Source organism: Eretmochelys imbricata, chromosome 5, assembly GCF_965152235.1.
Source record: "Eretmochelys imbricata isolate rEreImb1 chromosome 5, rEreImb1.hap1, whole genome shotgun sequence".
Lineage (NCBI taxonomy): Eukaryota > Metazoa > Chordata > Testudines > Cheloniidae > Eretmochelys > Eretmochelys imbricata.
In genome coordinates, this window is record NC_135576.1 from 5,453,966 (window position 1) to 5,477,337 (window position 23,372).

Here is a 23,372-nt window from a genome sequence, read left to right on the forward strand (position 1 = left end):
TCCCGGTGGGGGGCCCTCAAGGAATGCAGGGGGTTGGATGGGGCAGGAGTCCCGGGGGCAGGGGAGGGAGGGCCACGACCCCCTCGTGGGGTGAGGAGGGAACCGGTTGTTAAGATTTTGGCAGCTCATCACTGCCTATAACTACGTATTTGGGATACGTGTTTCCTAGGTAAATGCTTGTTCACTTAGGTCTCAAGTATGGTATATGTTTCTTGAAAATACCGATGTCAGACAGGTCACCATCAGTGCTCTGGGATGGCTTATTCTGAAAGTGTTACAATTTAGTAGGGATTCAAAATAGCAGCAATATAAAGACCAGCCAGATACATAAACCACAAGCCACACCCACAAACAGTGTGGCACTGTCTCCCTCTAGTGGTAGCTAGGCCCCAGAAGTTGATGAGCTTGCTACAGCCTTGGCTAAAAGACATGGATCTTTTAGCTCAGGCAGTAGAGATCCAGAGATCACAAGTTCAATCCCCATTATTGACAACCCACATGGGTGTCAGCATTCCATAGGAAAAAAGATGGATAGATGGAAGTCATTCCTTTTCACATCTTACTTTAAAAATAAACCCTGTATATGATGTGTATATAGGCAGATGGCATAGTAGTTGTGCAACACATTGGATCTTTGCGATATATGGAACACTACAGGAACTTCCAGTTGCAACAGGAAACACACTGGACTACCAAATACATTGGACTACCTACAGGTGGTAACCTGTAGGTAGTCCAACAATTATATGGCTTCTTATTAGAAATATCAAGGAGATGTCATGATCATTTATTCCAGGCCAGAAGGAACCATTGTGATCTAGTCTGACCTGTACAACACAGGCCACAGAGCTTGCCTAAAATAATTCAGAGTAGATTTTTTACAAACACATCCAATCTTGATTTTAAAATGGTCAGTGATGGAGAATCAACCCCGAGGTAAATTGTTCCAATGGTTAGTTATTCACTGGTATCCCTTGTTTTCAGTCTTAATTTGTCTAAATTTCAATTTCCAGCCATTGGATCATGCTATACCTTTCTCTGCTAGACTGAAGAGCCCATTATTAAATATTTGTTCCTCCTGTACGTAACTTCTCAACTGTAATCAAGTCACTCCTTAGCTTTCTCTGAATGCAAGGTAAAGGAAATTAGCCTTGCACTGGGAGTGAAAGGTGGTCAGTTTCTGGAAGAGTTCATTCCAGTCTCTGATCACTACTGGAGAAAGTTCCATCTCCTGCACAGACAAGCTTTATTCTTATTGTCTATTGTCCAAAGGAATACCTTGGTCCAAGGCTTTTTGTTCAAGTCACTGTACAGATGTTAATCCATCTTCAGCACCCCTAAGACATTAATAAATATCCCCATTTTTACAGATTGATATGATTTGCCCACTCTTCTGTTTGCCCTAGGCCACACAGGAACCAGAGCCATAATTAGAACTCAGGATCTCTTGACTTCAAACTGTGTGTGCCCTTCTCCAGACACTCTGCCTTAATTGTAAGAAGAGTTGGGCCTAACACTAGTGTGTCCCTGTTGCATAGGGGACACACATCTTAGCACCATAGCTATACTGACCTAATCACCAGCTGAGACGCAGCTAGACGACAGAAAAATGCTCCTGTTGATCTAGCTGCCGATGCTTGAGGAAGTGGTGTTCCTACAGCGATAGGAAAACCCCTTCTGTCACTGTAGGCTGAGTCTATACTACAAGGTCATGCTGACATAGCTACGGTGATGTAGCTACATGGCGATAGTCCCTGTAGCGAAGACATGGTCTAGGATAGTGCCTATAAGATTCTCAAGGAAGTAGAATGAGGGGAAGTGGCTTGAGATATTCTACCCTCACTAAACCAGCAAAGCTCATTTGACTTAAGTGTGTACCTTAAGTACTGGCCCAGAGGGTCACCAATGAGAAATACTACCAAATATCTGGTTATTCTCACCTGCCTGGTGGTGTATGGTAAGAACGTCAACAAAATTAATGTTTCTAGTGGTCTAAGTCTTCTCTACATTTTCAAAAGGGACATGAAGAACAGCTACTCTAGGAGTGAAAGAATTAAATCCTTCTTGAAGATACTCTAGATCCCACAGTGGAAGTACACTGCCAACTAATGACTAGGCAGCAGGGATTACAGAGATAGTTTATATTGTCAGGAGACTTCCTTATGTGAGTTTCAAGTCTGCTGCCTATTAATTTCATTGGATGACCCCTAGTTTGTGTGTTACGTGAAGGGGTAAATAACACTTTCCTATTCATTGTCTCCACACCATTCATGATGTTATACACCTATCACAGCCTCCCTTAGTTGTCTCCTTTCTAAAATAAGCAGTCCCAGGTCTTTAATCTCTCCTCATACAGAAGCTGTTCCATACCCATGATTTCTGCTGCTCTTCTCTGTACTTTTTTCAATTCTAATATATCTTTTTTGAGATGGGATGGCCAGAACTGCACGCAGTATTCAAGATGTGATCATATCATGGATTATATATTTTTGGTCTTACCTATACTTTTCCTAATGGATCCCAACACTGTTAGCTTTTTTGACTGCTGCTGCACATTGATCAGATGTTTTCAGAGAACTATCCAGAATGAGTCCAAGGTCTTTCTTAGTGAAAACAGCTAATTTAGACCCCATCATTTTATATATGTAGTTGGGATTATAAATCACTGGTTCATTACAATGCCGTTTTCAGCCAAGACCATTCTACTTCAGCACCTTGCAGACTGTGGCTTGCTAGCCTATTCTAAGGGCTTGTCTCCACTTACCGGGGGACCCATGCACAGCAATCGATCCACTGGGGGTTGATTTAGCAGGTCTACCCGCTAAATCGACCACCGATCTCTCTCCTGTCAACTCTGGTACTCCACCAGAACGAGAAGTGTAAGGTAAATCGACTGGAGTTTTCTTCCTGTTGACCCAGCACAGTGCAGACACCGCAATAAGTCAACCTAAGGTTATTCACATAGCTGGAGTTGCGGAAATTAGGTCAACTTAGCCTCGTAATGTAGACCTGCCCTAAGGGTCAGGAACCTTCCTTATCTCCTCTTTGCCAAAGCATTTGGTTAGACAACAGCTCTTTCTAATGATAAATTAACAAAACCAAAATTAGTCAGAGCTTAAAATCATGATCTAGGAGACAATCTTCTGAAAGCTAATTGTAAGTGAAGAAACTGTTGAGGAATAGAGAGACAGAGCTCTATGCCCTCAGTATCACAACAGCAAAAGTGCCATCACTTGGCTACTTAAGCTATCAAGGCAGAAACTCTCCTATATAGTGTCATTGTTTGACTCTTTCCAAAAATTAGACTTCCCTCCAATAGGCTGGGACCTCAATACACTTTACCAACAAAAATAGAAAAGAAAAAAATCAAGGGATAGAGCAAGATCTGAAATAGGGGAATCACTGTTCAGTAATAAGTAACACTGTAAACACTGTATACTTCCACTTTGATACTTTTCTAAAAACATAATGCAGATTAGAGAGAGTTACTTTTAACTTATCTTTTGGTTGTGAATAAGACAGAAACATAAACACAGCATAAAGCTTTACTCTAAGTTCTTAAATCACAGCAAGAATTCTTTCCACTGTGTAGCTAAATAGTTATTACCACTGATTGCATGGTTCACCATTGTACATAAAGCAAGTGTCATTTAGAGGCATATTGTGGCATGGAGCACTATAAACTCAAGAGAGGCTATACAGCGTTAGGATTTCCAAAGAGTAGATTACACTACAGAATTACTTTGGTATAACTAGGATACTCAGGGGTTTGAAAAATCCACATTCCTGAGCAATCTAGTTATACCAAACTAAGCGCAATGTCAGCAGGAGAGCTCCTGTCAATACAGCTACCACCTCTGAGAGAGGTGGATTAACTACACCAATGGAGAGTTCTCTGCTGCAGGCATACAGCATCTTCCTTAAAGTGCTACAGTTGTGCAGATGCAGCTTTTTAAACATAGACCTGCCCAAAGAAAGGAAAGCGTTGGTTAGCCTGGAGTGCTTTTGGCAACTCGTGACTCATTCAGCTTTGGGCACCAAGGGGAAATACCTGGCAACCATCTGCTTAGGACAACAGATTGCCAAATACTGAAAGGCAGGGGAGAAAGCAGGAAAAGGCCCAAGGTATAAGCAGAGAGCATAAGCCACCGGCATCAAAATTCCAGCCCATAGGCTGGGTCCCCCTGCTTGATTTAGTCTGTCACCAGGACTAGATAGAAGGCCACAGAAATGCCTTTTAAAGAGGATCTTTCTACCCTTTTTAGTTGCACAATCCCTCAGGACAAATCTCAAATGTTAGTAAATGAGTTTGCAGACAAATCCTGAAAGATGGGTCTTTTCTACTTCTGGTATCTCAGTGGAGTATTTACTCTAAAGTAGAATGGTAGTTTAGGACAGTGTGGATTTGGAAAGGCTAGTCTAAATTTGAGACAGCAAGTTTATTCTCTGAGCAAATTTTAACAATGATACGTCACCACACAGAGTGGAAATCTCAACAAGGCAGCACAGTATCTGAGCACACTGCACTCCAGTAACTAACTAGAAGATTATTTTTCCAATTTAAGATACTTATTTCTGTCAGATTCAGATGAGCCATTTTTAGAGATTGTTGCCAAGCCAGTTGTCCCATTTCCATCGAAGGCCGGAAGACAGGCTATGGTCCGGCTGGACATACTGACCACAAGAGAACTTTCATAAGGTCTACATTTGTGGAGTCAGTGGTTCTGTATTTTATTACCTGACATTCTGGGTGGGGTTCCACCTTTCGGATGGCAGTTCTCCACTTTGTGGGTCATCTACAGGTGGGTGAAGAATTGAAATACATACATCTCCATTCTGCAAGACAGAGGTGAAAGATTCAGTAAACATTAGCAGTATTATTGCACTAACAATTTGGAACACCACGCTTGAGGACTGGTTGACCAAGAGCTTTCAGCCACTTGGTAGTTCCTGGGCAATTTCACCCAAGGAAAGATCAAAATATTTATTAAACAGTAAAGTACGGCAAACCTGTGCAGTTGTACAGGGTCATGAACACCACCAAGTTCTTCTTTAGCCATTTTACATATTTCAAGTGGAGGCCTTTGTGCATAAAGACAACATAAATTTGCAGTTTGCGTAAACTGGATCAGCATTCACGTTGCACTCCCCATCAGTACCCGACCCAAGCCGGGGAAGCTAACAATCTAACCAGCGGACCAAATTTGGTGATGAATCCTGGTCACATGCCACCTGAGGCACGCTGCGCATATGCTAAGAAGTAGACTAATGAACAACAGGGTGGATGCTTTTAAAAAAAAAGTAAGAGGAATCTAATTTAGTGTAAAGGTTATATTTAGTTGCAAGTGAAAATATTTTAATGGCTACCAACCAATGAGAATCAACCTCTCTTTAGGAAAATACAGTAGAATCTCAGAACACCATAGTTACGAACCGACCAGTCAACCACACACCTCATTAGGAACCAGAAGTATGCAATCAGGCAACAGCAGAGAGGGAAAAAACCACCAAATACAGTGAACTACTAGAAAAAGAAAAAGGGAAAGTTTAAAAAAAGATTTGACAAGGTAAGGAAACTGTTTCTGTGCTTATTTAATTTAAATTAAGATGGTTAAAAGCAGGATTTTTCTTCTGCGTAATAAAGTTTCAAAGCTGTATTAAGTCAATGTTCAGCTGTAAACTTTTGAAAGAATAACCGTAACGTTTTGTTCAGAGTTACAAACATTCTTCATTCCTGAAGTGTTCGTAACTGAGGGTCTACTATAACTTAAAAAAAAACAAATGCAAAACAAGATTAAGACTGATTTAAATCAAAGTTTCCTGCTTACTGATTTAAATCATGGATTAAAACCACTCATTAAGTGATCTGATTTAAAACAATCCACCCTGCTACACAACACTGCAATTTCTATTCAAGATGTTTAACCATTTTGAATTGCTGCAGTCTTTAAAGAAAGACAGAAGGTAACAAATACCAAAAGTCACGTAAGTCCCCCAAAAATCTACAGTTTATAAGGCGACTGATATAAAAATAGTCAACTGCAGTCACAGGGAATCCCAGGCATGACAAGAAGTTTTATGTAGCTCCAAATGGCTACTGAAATATCCAGCTAAATCACTGAATCCCTATGAGAACACAGTGGCCTCCTCATAAACTTACATTACTTTGCTTCCTTTTGAGAGAATAAAACATGAGGGGACTACCGAGAATTTTAGGAAGTATAAAATGGCATTATTCTCTCGGTTAGCGAAAACTCCAGAGGGATTACAATATGAAACTTTTGAAAGTACAGGTTAAGATCTCAGATCACCACAACTAGAAGTCACACACCTGCAAAAGAAGTCTGTAAACATGAGACCATTCACATTTGCTCCCTCATCCAAGCTGGCTCACTTCCTGTCATGAGGAACTGAACACCACTCCCATACTGAAGTGCTCAGCTGAGTTTGGCATTCTATCCTAACTCAAGGAATCACAGCAGTGCTCCTCATTGGGAGCAGAGTAAACTGACCAGATAGCATGATGCACTCCTAAATGGGCTCTGGCACCATGCAGAGGAGAGCAACAGAAGAGATGCTCTCAGAGGGTTACACAGGCTCCCTCCCAGCATCCCAGAGGAAGAAAGAGCTACTTTCGCAGCACATAATTACACCCTTACAGGCATATAGTCCTTTTAATCTATGGCCCAACTCCAAATGATACAAATAGGAACTATGCATGGATTTAAAGCTTTATATTGCCCTGTGGTTTGTGATCTCTTCTATGGGACAGACTGAACACTGATTCACTATGGACCACCACAGTCCTGTGGCATACCACAAAGATGAACTCACACTGTAGTGGCATTATTCAGTGGAGGCAAAGCCTATTAAATATGATTAGATGGAACATCAATTTTTTTGGCATTTCCTCAAAAAATGAGAAGGAAGTTTGTTACTTAATTTCATTTCTGATTCTCAGATTAACTCAACGAAAAGCCCAGTTTTTTGCCACCCTCAGTAATGTTCCCTGTTCGCATAACCGCCCCCTTCTTTGGCATGAAACACGTTACAAGTGGATTTAGGCAGATAAAAATAAACATATTTTAAATTAAGTTTGAAATTATGACAACCTGCATTAAGACCCTGATTTACTAAATATTTTTAAACGTAAACTACTTTAAACAATCCATGTTTGTTACCAAGTTTTAAAGACAAAGTGAGACAACTGAACTGGTGGAAGTCACTGGCTACGCACCTGAGACCAGAAACTAAGTGCTAAACCACTGTTTGACAGCAGTAGTCTCTTCTGCAGCTGCTGAAAGAATACTTGCTTCATTTCAGTTTATTCGATTAGTTTAGGTTCAAATACTAGTTCATTCAAAAAAGTTAAGAAAAACTAGGAGTTGGAAAAAAAAAAAAAAAACAAAACAAAACAAAAACAGGAAAGCTGGTTTTCCTCTTCCAAACTATCATTAAAAACTAGGTGTGAGATCTACTAATTTTAAGATCTTGAAGGACATGGTAAGCAGAAACAATCAATCAGCCAGCTCAATTCATTAACTACAGCTAGTACTTCACTTGCTTAATAAAAATCAGTTTTAAAGCAAAGCATGTTTTGATAAACTTTCTGAAAATGTTTGTGCATCCAGCATATTTAAGAAACTTTAGTAACAACAAGTTTTAAATTTTAAAATGCTGTTTTTGTGCATTTTTAGTTTCCAAATACAGCTTTACAAATCAAATTTTAAAAATTTACTAAAAACACACAATCACCTTTTTCTATTATAAAAATTAAGAATCTGAGTAAAGTAAGCTATATAAAATTGCTTAAATCAATCAATACAGTGTATCCTCCCAGCTAGCAAAGAGCAGCACCAAATGTAGCATTAAGGCTATCTTTAGTTGCCTAGCAACATCTTTTAATGGTTACCAACCAATGAAAAAAAAAATCGGCCTCTCTTTAGGGAAAAGAACATAACTACAAACCAAGATTAAAACAGATTTAAATAAAAGTTTCCTGCTTCCTTGTTTAAATCATGACTGAAATTGGTCACTTAAATCACTTGGCTTTAGAAATCAATCCACCCTGCACAGACATAAATGCATTCCTGGATCTGAACTTAAACAACTTGGGCTCTCACGGGTTCTAATCAGGTTGGCAGAGCACTCAGGTCAGGGACCTTGGCTGTGGAACTCCCATTCAGAAATGTTTGCCAATATGCCTTGGTGGCAGTCACTGATCTTTTCAGCCTCACTGGGGGCTTCTTCTTAGCATCTAGAGGCTCAGATGCTCACCTAAAAACTGGTAGAACTTGGTTGTTAGATATTTTCCGCTTTTGGTCAGGGAAGTAATGCCTTGCGGCTGTTTTAGTCACTTGAGAGCAGGGGTTCTCAAACTGGGGGTCGGGACCCCTCGGGGGTCATGAGGTTATTACATGGGGGGCGGGAATCACAAGCGGTCAACCTCCACCCCACCCCACTTTGCCTCCAGCATTTATAATGGTGTTAAAAAGTGTTTTTAATTTATATGGCGGGGGGTCACACTCAGAGGCTGCTATGTGAAAGGGGTCACCAGTACAAAGGTTTGAGAGCCACTGCTTTGGAGCTACTAGAGAAAGCCAGCAGAGCTGAGTACAGGAGGGAATGCCACATATGCGAAGTTAGTTCCTCAGCAGTAGATTTTATTTTGTATAATGGAAAGTGTCACCTGGCTTGGACAGTCCCTCCCTATTACAGCAATGTTTTCCCAAGTAAATGTAAGCTTCTAGATGTTGTATTAATCCTATGGCCCACAAGGGTTTGATTAGTGTTTTCTATTGTTTATGTAGTTTCAGCTCTGAAGTCTTGTGTCAGAGTGCAGTGCTGCTGTAGTTCAACAAAGCGAGTCTGAACTCAGCAAAAAGCCTCCAGAGTGATTGAGTGAGCTGGTCTAACCCACAAGTCGTACTCAGACTAGCAACTATTTGGTGGAACAGAAGAGTGGGAAAGGAGAAGTTCTTCTTTCCAGCACTCAAAAGTGGTGGGAAGTTTAACACATCACATACATTCAGCTTCACGCTTTAGACAGAGGAGAGGGAGTTCAGAGAACAAAAGTGAATAGGGGCCCGTATGGATTAAGAGATTTTAAACCCATTTAAATGATAAATATTTGAAACCTGTAAACAGAGGATGGAAAGGACCTGAGGATTGCGTAATGGGGTATAATTAAAATAACTGAATGTAATACAAGGGAAAAATTAGACTGAATATTAGAAAAAAACTTCCTGAGAGTTAGTTGTATTAAACAGACTTATTTAAACTTATTTCTCATGGCAAATTGAAGCCGCATTGCTTGGGGCATTAGAAATTGGACTTAAACATAGCATTGTCAAGATTGTGGACTAGATGGCCTAACAGAAGCTCAATATAGAAAATAGCTATTATTCCTAGCAGGGTATAACTGAATTAAGGTTTACTTTTATGTCTTCCTCACACTACTGTAATCAGAACTCTGTCTCTGACACCTCCCCATGTGCGTTCGTCAGCAACAACTGAATATTTGGTTCCTTTTGTCTGCGTACCTGGATTCAGTCCACTCTTGATAGCAGCATACATTCACATGCAACTGTAAGTGTCCCAGTTTCTCCTCATGTTAAATCAATTAGTCTTGCAGTACACACAACTGCCAGCAAATTGAACTACTACTTCAGATTCTTTTGATTTCAGGAAGCTTCATAGTCCTTAGTTACACATATATGCAAGCTGTGAAAGTAAAAACTTTTTTCTCAAACAATGACCTCCAAAAACAAGAACACAGAGTTTTAGGCTAGTTTCTTCCTTCAGTTATAGGAATGCCATTCCCCACCCCCTTCAACTACTGGGGAAAGATCCTTCTACTTCAACCCAAGAAGGGTTTAAAAAAACTTTGGGGATTCAGATAACTGAACGGGCACATCCTCACATGCCCAAGTAATGCCCTCACTTCCTGCATGAAGATTTGGGGATTGTGAATCCACAGCTAAACCCACTCCCTATTCAGTATGGATTAGTTTTTATTAGGCCTGTCGATTAATTTCAGTTAACTCACGCGATTAACTCAAAAAAATTGTGATTAATCAGTTTTAATTGCGCTGTTAAACAATAGAATACCAATTGAAATTTATTACATATTTTGGATGTTTTTCTACATTTTCAAATATTTTGATTTCAATTACAACACAGAATACAAAGTAGACAGTGCTCATGTTGTATTTTTTCATTACTGTACTATAAAAATGTTAAACAAAAGGAATAGTATTTTTCAATTCACCTCATGCAAGTACTGAAGTGCAATCTCTTTAGCATGAAAGTGCAACTTACAAATGTAAGTTTTTTTTGTTACATAACTGCACTCAAAAACCAATATAAAAACTTCAGAACCTACAAATCCACTAAGTCCTACTTCTTGTTCAGCCAATCACTAAGACAAACAAGTTTGTTTACATTTACAGGATAATGCTGCTCACTTCTTATTTACAGTGTCACCAGAAAGCAAGAACAGGCGTTTGCATGGCAGGCTTTTGTAGTTGGCATTGCAAGGTATTTACGTGCCAGATTTGCTAAACTTTCATGCGCCTCTTCATGCTTCGGCCACCATTCCAGAGGACATGGTTCCACACTGATGACGCTCATTAAAAAAATGTGTCAATTAAATTTGTGACTGAACTCCTTGGGGAAGAATTATATGTCTGCTGCTTTGTTTTACCCGCATTCTGCCATATATTTCATGTTACAGCAGTCTCAGATGATGACCAGCATGTTTATTTTAAGAACACTTTCACTGCAGACTTGACAAAACACAAAGAAGGTACCAATGTGAGATTTCTAAAGATAGCTACAGTACTTGACCCAAAGATGCTTTTGGCATCTGACACTGCTTTGGATTATCATCAAGCAGAACGCATCATCAGCATGGACACGTCCTCTGGAATGGTGGTTGAAGATGAAGGGACATAGGAGGATGAGGGGAGATATGATTGCTCTCTATAAATATATCAGAGGGATAAATACCGGAGAGGGAGAGGAATTATTTAAACTCAGTACCAATGTGAACACAAGAACAAATGGATATAAATTGGCCACCAGGAAATTTAGACTAGAAATTAGACGAAGGTTTCTAACCATCAGAGGAGTGAAGTTTTGGAATAGCCTTCCAAGGGAAGCAGTGGGGGCAAAAGATCTATCTGGCTTTAAGATTAAACTCAATAAGTTTATGGAGGAGATGGTATGATGGGATAACATGGTTTTGGTAATTAAATATTCATGGTAAATAGGCCCAATGGCCTGTGATGGGATATTAGATGGGGTGGGATCTGAGTTACCCAGGAAAGAATTTTCCGTAGTATCTGGCTGATGAATCTTGCCCATATGCTCAGGGTTTAGCTGATCGCCATATTTGGGGTCGGGAAGGAATTTTCCTCCAGGGCAGATTGGAAGAGGCCCTGGAGGTTTTTCGCCTTCCTCTGTAGCATGGGGCATGGGTCACTTGCTGGAGGATTCTCTGCTCCTTGAAGTCTTTAAACCACGATTTGAGGACTTCAGTAGCACAGACATAGGTGAGAGGTTTTTTGCAGGAGTGGTGGGTGAAATTCTGTGGCCTGCGTTGTGTAGGAGGTCAGACTAGATGATCATAATAGTCCCTTCTGACTTAAATATCTATGAATCTATGAATCTTTACCGCAACTAGCACATAAATATCTTGCAGCACTGGCTACAACAGTGCCATGCAAACACCTGTTCTCACTTTCAGGTCATATTGTAAACGAGAAGCGGGCAGAACTGTCTCCTGCAAATGTAAACAAACATGTTCAGACAAACAAGAAGTAGGACGGAGTGGACTTATAGGCTCTAAAGTTTTACATAGTTTTATTTTTGAATGCAATTTTTTTTACGTAATTCTACTTTTGTAAGTTCAACTGTCATGATAAAGAGATTGCACTACAGTACTTGTATTAGGTTTGAAAAATACTATTTCTTTTGTTTTTTTACAGTGAAAATATTTTTAATCAAAAATATAAAGTGACTACTGTACATTTTGTATTCTGTGTTGTAATTGAAATCAATATATTTGAAAATGTAGAAAACATCCAAATATATTTAAATAAATGGTGTTCTATTATTAACACAATTAATTACAATTATATTTTTTAATTGCTTGACAGACCTAATTTTTAATTGGTCTTAGAGATCACAAAATCCAGTGCTGTTGAAGCAGAGCTCTGAGAAAGATATTTTAAAAACTTGAAACAGGAGATAAAACAAGAGGAGGAGGCAAAAGTTGGAAGATTTTCCAAATGACACAATAAGGATACCAATCACCATGTACTATCTGAACCCACGACAGTCCTTTGCATAAGAAAGAAGCCCCCCTCCTCAGCATCAAGAAATTTAATATGGAGTATAATCTTATTTGCCAGTGCAGATTTGGAAAAGCCACCAGTCAAACAGTTAAGACTAAGCCATCAGCTCAATAACTAACCTCCAGTCTAGAGAGATTACTGAGAAAACAACGTTTAAGACCATTTGTTCAGGATTGGTCATTCAGGAGCAGCACAATGTACTTCAATGTTGGAGTAAGGGCATTTAAGTCCAAGACTTGGGCTGGAGTCCTCATTCCTTAAGAGATCGAAGAAGTGCGCTCAGACCCTGGGAAGGAATGCCTCCCTCGTTTTCCATTGAGCCCATTAAGCAGAAGCGAATATCATTCATCCTAGGAAAGCCTGTATTAAGGCCACTACTGAAAGAATGGAGGGTTTACAAGGGGGGTGGATGCAGTATCCTCTGAGTGCATTTATTTCTCATGAGAGAGGACTGGCAAAACAAAAAATTAAGAACAGAAATTTTGTTAAGAATAGTCAAAGGTGAAAAGGTTCCCCAGGGATTTGTCTGGACTCCTCCACTAAAGGCCAATCTACAATTTCAGAATAGGCTCTGAACTTCCAAACAAGACTTCAGAAGTTAGGTACTTCTGTGACATGCACACAGTGTCAAACATAGAATGATGCTGCAAGGTCTCCAGTGGCAAAGGCTTTACAGACTAAAATGCTCGAAGAAAAAAGTACAGGTCATAAAAAGAAGGAAGATAAATAGTTTCCAAAAGAATCCAGAAATCCACACTAGGTGTCACATTTGTTTGCACTGACGAAGTGCTGGACCTGCCTAGAGCTGCTTCTGGGATAGGTCTCATGATGCCTGATGCAGACTTCTAAATTCCTTAACCCAAGACCAATAATTAATTAAGACTGACATGGTACCTGAAAGATCATCAGGAAGTGTGACATACTGAAACTAGAGAGGGCCTTTTTACTAACTGCTGAAGAGGTTAGATCGACCATTGTAATTATATCACAAAATGATCTACAATACTGTTAGTGATGAAGAGTAAAGATTTTTTGGGGAGCAAGGGAGAACATAACTGGAGGGAAGAGCATTCACATTTAGTTAAACGTGAGGCAAGCTTTCCCCCATACATTTGAAAATCTCATCTCTCTAGCTTGGGGTTGTATACTGTGTAAGTCCCAATAGTTGCCTATTTATTGCTTTAATATAAAAGGAAAAACAGCTTCAAAATAAGCTATTTAATTTTAATCTAAAGTTCACTGTCCATCAAATTTCTGACCAAACTGTCAGATAAAAAGTTGATTGGAGAAATTGTCAGTCATTAGTAAGATCCCAAACGAATCTGGATGGAAAAAAAGCTGGTAACTGCCAACATTCCAAGCAACAACAGAACTTCACAACTGTGGTAAATCTGAGGCAGTTACAACTGCAGTTATCTGCAAGGGTTGAACACCACTCTCTGAATTAGAGTGCTTACCAGAATACAAAGCCTTATGTTATAACAGCTAGAACGTGGCTTAATTGTGACTAAAGACAAGCAAACGTCGACTGCATTACGTAAGTCTCAAAACTAAAACCATGTCTCTAGTACACCTGAAGAGAAAAAGCACCACTAAAAGTATCTTACCTCATAAATGTTGGGGTGCCACATTTTGGTCAGGAATCTGAAGGTAGGCGGTGAATATGGATAGTCGATAGGAAATTTAATGTGAGCCTGCAACAAATAAAATTAATCTCAGTTTTCATGTAACAGAATGCATGGAAACCAGCAAACTAATCCATGTTAGTCTTTCACACTGGAAGGTTTGGGGGCCAAAGTGATTTCAGTCTAAAGGAAACAAAGTTGATCATTTTTTGTTAGTGCTTTAATGGACATTAGGCACCTGACAAATCTACAAAGTTTAGCTCCATTATTGGGTCTCGTGCACAGACTGGTACTTGAACAGGAGAATTTGAAGATCAGGACTGAGGTTCATTGGACTGGCAATCCTTGTAATATAGAGGGAAAGACAAGGAAGCAACTGTCTCAACTTCATGTAGCTCTAACTCGAGTCAAAGTCCCGAGATGTCTTAATTAACTGTTTTAAAAAAAAATCACTGACAATTAAAAATCACTGAAGAATTCAGTGGCCAATATTATCAGTTTCCTTTTTTAAAATCTCAAAACATGTTAAGTTTTTTGGCCCCAGTAGGATGAATTTTCTAGTGTGCCAAGCACATTAGTGGGGCTAATTAAAGAACATTTACATCAATACCTGTGCACTGCACAAACCAATGCACCTGAATAGGCACAAGGAATATTTGTTGGCAGTTTTGAAGGACTTGGTTGGTGGAGGAAGTAGAAATTCTACTTCAAGCAGAGTATTTATACTACACTTGATGCCATGGCATTTGAGCCCTTCACAAATTCAGATATTAGGAGGCTTACATGTCGCAGAGCTGTGTAATCCTGCCACTTAAACCGGAATCTAGATAACAGAATTTTATTATACTAATGGTGGGTTAGCATGCCCATAGCATTAGATGGGCATCTTTTTAACAAACAAGAAGTAACAAATAGACCTTTAGATGTCAACTAGATAGATTCTAGTTACAGTTAAAACTAGAGGTAGGTACAAACTAGCGTCTTAAAACTCACTCTTAAGGTTTGGTAAGGAGGCGAGGTGCGCTGAAATAAAAACCCAGCATGTTTTGCAATTTAGGCTCCTCTAGTTTAAAGCAAAACCAGCACTCTCAGTAGCTTGAATTTTTTAAGCACCTTTACATAGTGTCCACATACAGGTAGACAGCATGTGTTATGGAAGTACAGTAGTGTCAAATCCTAAGCAGATGTGGTTTATTGGAATATACACTTAGAAAAATGCTAACTGGATGTTCACAATATAATGCAACAATGATCATCAGTCAGCAGTCTAAGCCCATTCAATTCCTGGTTCTGACATTTTATTAGAACAAGAGAGAAAAGTAGTGTTCAAGAGTCCAAATTAAATCCAGAAATAATAAACCCAGGGTTGAGCTAGATAGAAAGCTTGCTTACAGCTGGTCAGAATAACTATCAGTGGGTAACTTTGCATCTCTTGTTTAACAAGATCTTAACATGCTGCTGGGCATGTCCAAGACAACTTCAGCCTAAGTTTTCTTTGCTTTTTGTGCCTTCAACTTGGAGCCTTACATGTATTTAAATGCAGAGCATTTTAAATTTGAAAACCAGTTTAGACAAGTCTATATAACGTTGACAGGCACTTTCCCACTGCTATGTTGTATTGTAGTCCATCCAGAGATTACACAGATCCAAAGACAGCACCTTTATATAAACTATTAAGCAGTTTCTGGGTTGCATGCACAACTGTAGGGTAAACTGGGGGGCTATTTAACCACTGAACTGCTTGTTAAGACACAAACACTGCAGAATTGAACAATCTGAATGCACTGAGTGTACAAAACCAATCCATATACACTGTAGAGCAGTGTTTCTCAAAGTACAGGTTGCGACCCAGTACTGGGTCATAGAATATCAGGGTTGGAAGGGACCTCAGGAGGTCATCTAGTCCAACCCCCTGCTCAAAAGCAGGACCAATCTCCAATTAAATCATTCCAGCCAGGGCTTTGTCAAGCCTGACCTTAAAAACTTCTAAGGAAGGCGATTCCACCACCTCCCTAGGCAACGTATTCCAGTGTTTCACCACCATCCTAGTGAAAAAGTTTTTCCTAATATCCAACCTAAACCTCCCCCACTGCAACTTGAGACCATTACTCCTTGTCCTGTCCTCTTCTACCACTAAGAATAGTCTAGAATAGTCATCCTCTCTGGAACCACCTCTCAGGTAGTTGAAAGCAGCTATCAAATCCCCCCTCATTCTTCTCTTCTGCAGACTAAACAATCCCAGTTCCCTCAGCCTCTCCTCATAACTCATGCGTTCCAGACCCCTAATCATTTTTGTTGCCCTTCGCTGGACTCTCTCCAATTTATCCACATCCTTCTTGTAGTGTGGGGCCCAAAACTGGACACAGTACTCCAGATGAGGCCTCACCAATGTCGAATAGAGGGGGACGATCACGTCCCTCGATCTGCTCGCTATGCCCCTACTTATACATCCCAAAATGCCATTGGCCTTCTTGGCAACAAGGGCACACTGCTGACTCATGTTCAGCTTCTCGTCCACTGTCACCCCTAGGTCCTTTTCCGCAGAACTGCTGCCTAGCCATTCGGTCCCTAGTCTGCAGCTGTGCCTTGGGTTCTTCCGTCCTAAGTGCAGGACCCTGCACTTATCCTTATTGAACCTCATCAGATTTCTTTTGGCCCAATCCTCCAATTTGTCTAGGTCCCTCTGTATCCTATCCCTGCCCTCCAGCGTATCTACCACCTCTCCCAGGTTAGTACCATCCGCAAATTTGCTGAGAGTGCAATCCACACCATCCTCCAGATCATTTATGAAGATATTGAACAAAACCGGCCCCAGGACCGACCCCCGGGGCACTCCACTTGATACCGGCTGCCAACTAGACATGGAGCCATTGATCACTACCCGTTGAGCCCGACAATCTAGCCAACTTTCTACCCACCTTATAGTGCATTCATCCAGCCCATACTTTAACTTGCTGACAAGAATACTGTGGGAGACCGTGTCAAAAGCTTTGCTAAAGTCAAGAAACAATACATCCACTGCTTTCCCTTCATCCACAGAACCAGTAATCTCATCATAGAAGGCGATTAGATTAGTTAGGCATGACCTTCCCTTGGTGAATCCATGCTGACTGTTCCTGATCACTTTCCTCTCATGTAAGTGCTTCAGGATTGATTCTTTGAGGACCTGCTCCATGATTTTTCCAGGGACTGAGGTGAGGCTGACTGGCCTGTAGTTCCCAGGATCCTCCTTCTTCCCTTTTTTAAAGATTGGCACTACATTAGCCTTTTTCCAGTCATCCGGAACTTCCCCCGTTCGCCATGAGTTTTCAAAGATAATGGCCAATGGCTCTGCAATCACAGCCGCCAATTCCTTTAGCACTCTCGGATGCAACTCGTCCGGCCCCATGGACTTGTGCACGTCCAGCTTTTCTAAATAGTCCCTAACCACCTCTTTCTCCACAGAGGGCTGGCCATCTATTCCCCATGTTGTGATGCCCAGCGCAGCAGTCTGGCAGCTGACCTTGTTAGTGAAGACAGGCAAAAAAAGCATCGAGTACATTAGCTTTTTCCACATCCTTTGTCGCTAGGTTGCCTCCCTCATTCATTAAGGGGCCCACACTTTCCTTGGCTTTCTTCTTGTTGCCAACATACCTGAAGAAACCCTTCTTGTTACTCTTAACATCTCTCGCTAGCTGCAGCTCCAGGTGCGATTTGGCCCTCCTGATTTCATTCCTACATGCCCGAGCAATATTTTTATACTCTTCCCTGGTCATATGTCCAACCTTCCACTTCTTGTAAGCTTCTTTTTTATGTTTAAGATCCGCTAGGATTTCACCGTTAAGCCAAGCTGGTCGCCTGCCATATTTACTATTCTTTCGACTCATCGGGATGGTTTGTCCCTGTAACCTCAACAGGGATTCCTTGAAATACAGCCAGCTCTCCTGGACTCCTTTCCCCTTCATGTTAGTCCCCCAGGGGATCCTACCCATCCGTTCCCTGAGGGAGTCGAAGTCTGCTTTCCTGAAGTCCAGGGTCCGTATCCTGCTGCTTATCTTTCTTCCCTGTGTCAGGATCCTGAACTCAACCAACTCATGGTCACTGCCTCCCAGATTCCCATCCACTTTTGCTTCCCCTACTAATTCTTCCCAGTTTGTGAGCAGCAGGTCAAGAAAAGCTCCCCCCCCATAGTTGGCTCCTCTAGCACTTGCACCAGGAAATTGTCCCCTACGCTTTCCAAAAACTTCCTGGATTGTCTATGCACCGCTGTATTGCTCTCCCAGCAGATATCAGGAAAATTAAAGTCACCCATGAGAACCAGGGCGTGCGATCTAGTAGCTTCTGCGAGCTGCATGAATGTCATGGAATGTCAGACATTGCGTCACCTTGCTGATTCAAATTATAAAGATCGTTGCCACAGAGCAGGGACCTGGAGAGGAGAGAGGTAGGGGATGGGCAGGAACTGTGGAGGGGAGCAAGTCGGTGCTTGCAGGGCTGCTACGGGCCTCTTCCCTGGCCCCCCCGGAGCGCCATACTTCCTGCTAGCAGGGAGAGAGAGATAGGCGCCCCTCCCCGAACCTAGCTGCTGCCAGTTGGGAGGGTGATGGGGGCAGGGGTCCTCTGGCCCTGGGACAGCTTGCCTGCACCCCAAACTCCTCATCCCTGGCCCCACCCCAGAGCCCGCACCCACCGCCAGAGCCCTCACCCCTGCATCCCAACCCTCTGCCCCAGCCCTGAGCCCCCTCCTACACCCTGAACCCCTCATCCCCAGCTCCATCCCAGAGCCCTCACCTCCACACCCCACCCTGGACCACCTCCCACGCTCCTTACCATAGGCTTCCTAAGGCTAGTGTCTAGTGCTAGTTACACAAAGTGGGTTAAGATGGAATGTATTGCAATGTTATGATTTTATGAAAACTAGTCAAAAGATATAATTATGTTGGGTCACAGGCATCAACAATTTTCTTCAACTGGGTCTGAGAAAAAAAGTTTAAAAACCACGGCTGTAGAGCGCCACACAACACTGTTGGGGGAGCAGATAAAAAGTAGACATTAGGGAACCACTTTTTGGTGTGTAGGCAATTGAGAGATTTAATTTACATCGTAACCAGTCACGTCTTTACAAAAGATCAGGAAGCAACAGAATTTGGAAACAAGCAATTATTTGCTGCTCTATTTTGTTTAGCTAAATTGAAGTATTGAGTACAGAGATGCTCTAGTGTAGCAACCCAGTTACAGAAATCTGCTTTTCCACTGAATAGCTTGTTAGCACCAGAGGTCAGAATTTCACTGTGCCAGCTGTAGGTCAGAAGGATTAAGTGCACTGGGGAAACCCAGATGATCTAAAAAAATTGGGGAATTTTACAGTGATCACTTTCACCTCTCCTTCTCCTGATCATTAGCTTGAAAAGTGAAACTGAACTCTTAACCAGGACATTCATTAGAGTTTTCACAAACAGGTTTCCAGGTATTACTCAGCATTTTACTTTCTTAACAGAAGTGATCAGTTTAAAGCAGCTTTCCACCAGTTGAGCATTAATATATTTCAATTGAATGGGTGAAGGAGACCAGGAGTTTCAGGGGCAAGCTGCCCCATAGCTGGTAAAGACTCACTAATCGCCATAGCTAGGAATCCAGCATCATCAAACTACCATTTAAAATATTTCCAAGATTAAATAAGTCAGAAGACCATATATTAAGGTCATTTTTGAGTGACAGTTTGTTACTTGTGGCAAATAAGTTTATACAACCTCTACTGACCTGCGACGAATGGAGGATATCTGGATACTTTTTACATGACCTACCCTGAACTGGGTTAAGATAGGTTCTACTGTATATATTGTCAGAGTAGCACAGATCTGAGGCAGCATGCCTTTGGTTAAATTAGACCTAACCTCAAGTGGAATTTATTTTTAGAATGAGTACCCAGAAAGCCCCAAGACACAAATCAGGAAAAAACATAAGTTTGATATCCAACATCCCTCCCCTGTGGCCCCCCCAGCAAGCTGTTAAGCCATTTTAAGTCTACCTTACACCAACTACAGAAAGTGACCAGGGCAAATCCTAGATTTCAGAGATTTGAACACTTGACCTCCCTCACTATAGCTCTTCGAAACACTTGGGTTTTGCCAGTTCCGAGGCATGTGTTAAGAGATACTAAGGGGTAAATTAAACATCACTATGATACCATGCTTGATAAAATGGGTTGGTTGCAGATTCCATCCTATGTAATTTGACACACAGTCTCTTCAGCTAGATTGCTGACACACCACACTATGCAACTTAAATACATTTGTAGAAGCAAACTCCCTCCCAGAGCCTGCATTCCACACCCCCTGCCGGCCCTGCACCAACCAGAATATAAACCGGACTTTCAATGAAAATCAGAAATGCCAGTTTATAGAGTTTTCCAGTTGAAGTCCTGGATAAAATGGCTTTTACTGTACATTTATTTTTAAAAGAGTTTAAACTAAAAATTTCCAGTCAGTTCTTAAATGTATTTGGAGAGCTAATTAATATGTGTAGAGTGTTGTAATTACCGCTGCTTTGCATTTCTAGAATTGTCAAGTACTTACTCCATCCAAAATATTTACATACCACTGACCCCGCTAGGAACAGTATTAATATGAACAGGTTACTCTATCACAACATTTAAAATTTGTTGGGGGGGGGGGAGAAGGGCACGTTTCATGAAAAAAAACAAGTACTCAGAAGGCTACTGAGTTGATTTTCACATGTGCAGAGGACCAGCAGCTTCCACAGCAGTCAACTGGAGCTGCAGTTGCTTGGCACCTCTGAAAAGACCATTTAAAAAAAAATTACATTCCCTATAATATGTTACGTCTTGCTTTTTATTCCCAACACTCTTTACAAGCTATGAACATGCAACACCACTGAAACTTAGCTTCCTCTGAGGTGCAGAACAGAAGACAGCCTAACTGAAAAAAATCTTACACTGTTCCAAGTTATGAGGTGGAGTGGGAGTGGGGCGGTTGTGCATGTGCCCTGAATGTATGATGTTCCTTGCTTCTCAGAGTGTGAAGATACTAATGCACAATGAATACCCACTGCCACGCTTACACTAGAAGTAGCATTTAGTAGCTTTCCAAAAGACAATTATTTCTTCATACTACAACTTACCTCATTAGCTACACAGGTTTCTTAACAGGGTGGCATGGAGGGACATGGGTAGGTGGTGGCAGTTTAGAAATATTTTGCCCACTAAGTGGTTTTTAAATTATTTTTATATATATATATATATATATAAACTTTTGACTTTCTAGATACTTTCAACTCAACCTCTGCCTCCTAGAAAAGGTACTGAACTCCTGTTTGAAGCGGACTATGTTAAAGGGACCTTGGAACCTTTCAGTTTGCACCCACAGCATCAACACAGAAGAGTTACAGCACAGCACTTGATCGCACATAGCTATTCACATCCCTGTAGTCCAAACAAGCCCTTAGTCTCCATCTATGTCAACTGTTTTATTGCAAGAAGTAGTCAGTAAAACCCGTTTAAAAAACAAACCTTACTACACAAAGTTATTGCTGTTCAGGTAAGCTCAGGAGAAAGCATAAAACTCAAGCATGTTATCTTATGCACCTCATACGTAAGATGATCCTTCCTTAGAAGTTTTTAAGGTCAGGCTTGACAAAGCCCTGGCTGGGATGATTTAATTGGGTATGGGTCCTGCTTTTGAGCAGGGGGTTGGACTAGATGACCTCCTGAGGTCCCTTCCAACCCTGATATTCTATGATTCTATGATTAAGGGGTACTGTTGTAACAAATTTATCTCTTTAGTTCGGTGGTTCTCAACCTTTCCCGATTACTGTATCCCTTTCAGAAGTTTGATTTGTCTTGTGTGCCCCAAGTTTCATTTCACTTAAAAACAACTTGCCTACAAAATGAGACCTAAAAATACAAAAAACTCACCACACACTATTACTGAAAAATTACTTTTTCATTTTTACCATATAATTATAAAATTAATTGAAATATAAATAAATATCGTACTTACATGTATAGTATATAGAGCAGTATAAACCAGTCATTGTCTGTATGAAATTTTAGTTTGTCCTGACTTCGCAGGTGCTTTTTAATGTAACCTGTTGTAAAACTAGGCAAGTATCTACATGAGCTAATGTACCCCCGGAAGTCCTCTGCATATCCCCAGGGGCACATGTACCCCTGGCTGAGAGCTACTACTTTAGGTTTATCACCCAGCGTGCACAACTGTCAACCAATAGTTTGGATTACATCCAATTCCTTCGTGTGTAAAGGACTTAACCACTACTAAGGCCCAAAGTGCCTGTTTACAGAAAGTTATCGCAGCAATCAAATGTTTGTTAATTTTAGATTTTCACTTAAATACACGTATTTGATGTTTCCCAGCAGTTAACTGGAATATTGGCACTGATGATTTCCCTCTTCTGTCCCACAGTATTCTAATGCTATCAGTAACCCAGTCTTTCCACACCAAAACAAAAAAAATTAAAGCAACTTGGTACTCATCCATTTGCCCAGTGCACATTAAAATGCTTTCATCTTCATAAGCGTGGGCAGATTGTGCCAGAGTAACTAAAGGTTTTAAAATAGATGGGAAATTCCCATCTGGACAACCAAAAGTTTGGGTATTTCAGTTGAGAGAAACTAAGGCAGAGAATCCCCATCAATGATTTATTATGTACTGGCAGAGTCTTCAATAATCTGCGCATATCAGACCATGGGACTAGTTCTCAAATATCAGGTTTCAGAGTAGCAGCCGTGTTAGTCTGTATTCACAAAAAGAAAAGGAGTACTTGTGGCACCTTAGAGACTAACCAATTTATTTGAGCTCATATGAATTTGTTAGTCTCTAAGGTGCCACAAGTACTCCTTTTCTCAAATATCAGTCGCCAAAGTATACATGGTACTTATACAGATACACACTTATTTTTAGCATAGGTAAACAGTGCAGTGACCGCTGAGTATGCTGCAAATAAGCAGGAAACTCAGGCTTCCAACTATACACCTTGTTTACAGCAGCTGCATTCTAGAAGAAAGCCTTCAGCCAAAATGGCTGTATCTGCACGGCACATTCTTAACATGAGGCACAAGGCCAACAGAAGTTGGAACTATACAAACCAGTGCTGTGTTAATTTTAACATCTAATCCCACAAAATGCCTTTTAATGCTGGCTGGTACATCACACCTTTTTAAAACTCACCTAATGGATTTGCTCTTCCACGTTAAGCCTGGATTATTGAAATGTTTTCCAGGATGTAGTATTAACCACCACATTTAGTGGAGGTCATCTTAAGTATTAACAGCCCATTTAGCAAGCCAGTCAAGAAGCGAAATCACCTTGATGCTGTCCAACTTCAGAACCTACAAGACCAGCATTACTATTAAAACTAACTAGACGGACTT

The 23,372-nt window shown here is 40.9% G+C and overlaps 1 protein-coding gene across 1 annotated transcript in view; it reads right to left on the reverse strand.

Annotated features, from left to right (window-relative positions):
* Window positions 1–23,372, reverse strand: part of UBE2R2 (ubiquitin conjugating enzyme E2 R2) — a 101,614-nt gene that overhangs the window by 13,069 nt on the left and 65,173 nt on the right. Inside the window, exons 2-3 of the mRNA XM_077816615.1 lie at window positions 13,967–14,053; window positions 4,739–4,836 (exon numbers count right to left, since the gene is read on the reverse strand). Coding sequence (XP_077672741.1) covers window positions 4,739–4,836; window positions 13,967–14,053 — 185 coding nt within the window. The remainder of the gene's footprint in view (window positions 1–4,738; window positions 4,837–13,966; window positions 14,054–23,372) is intronic.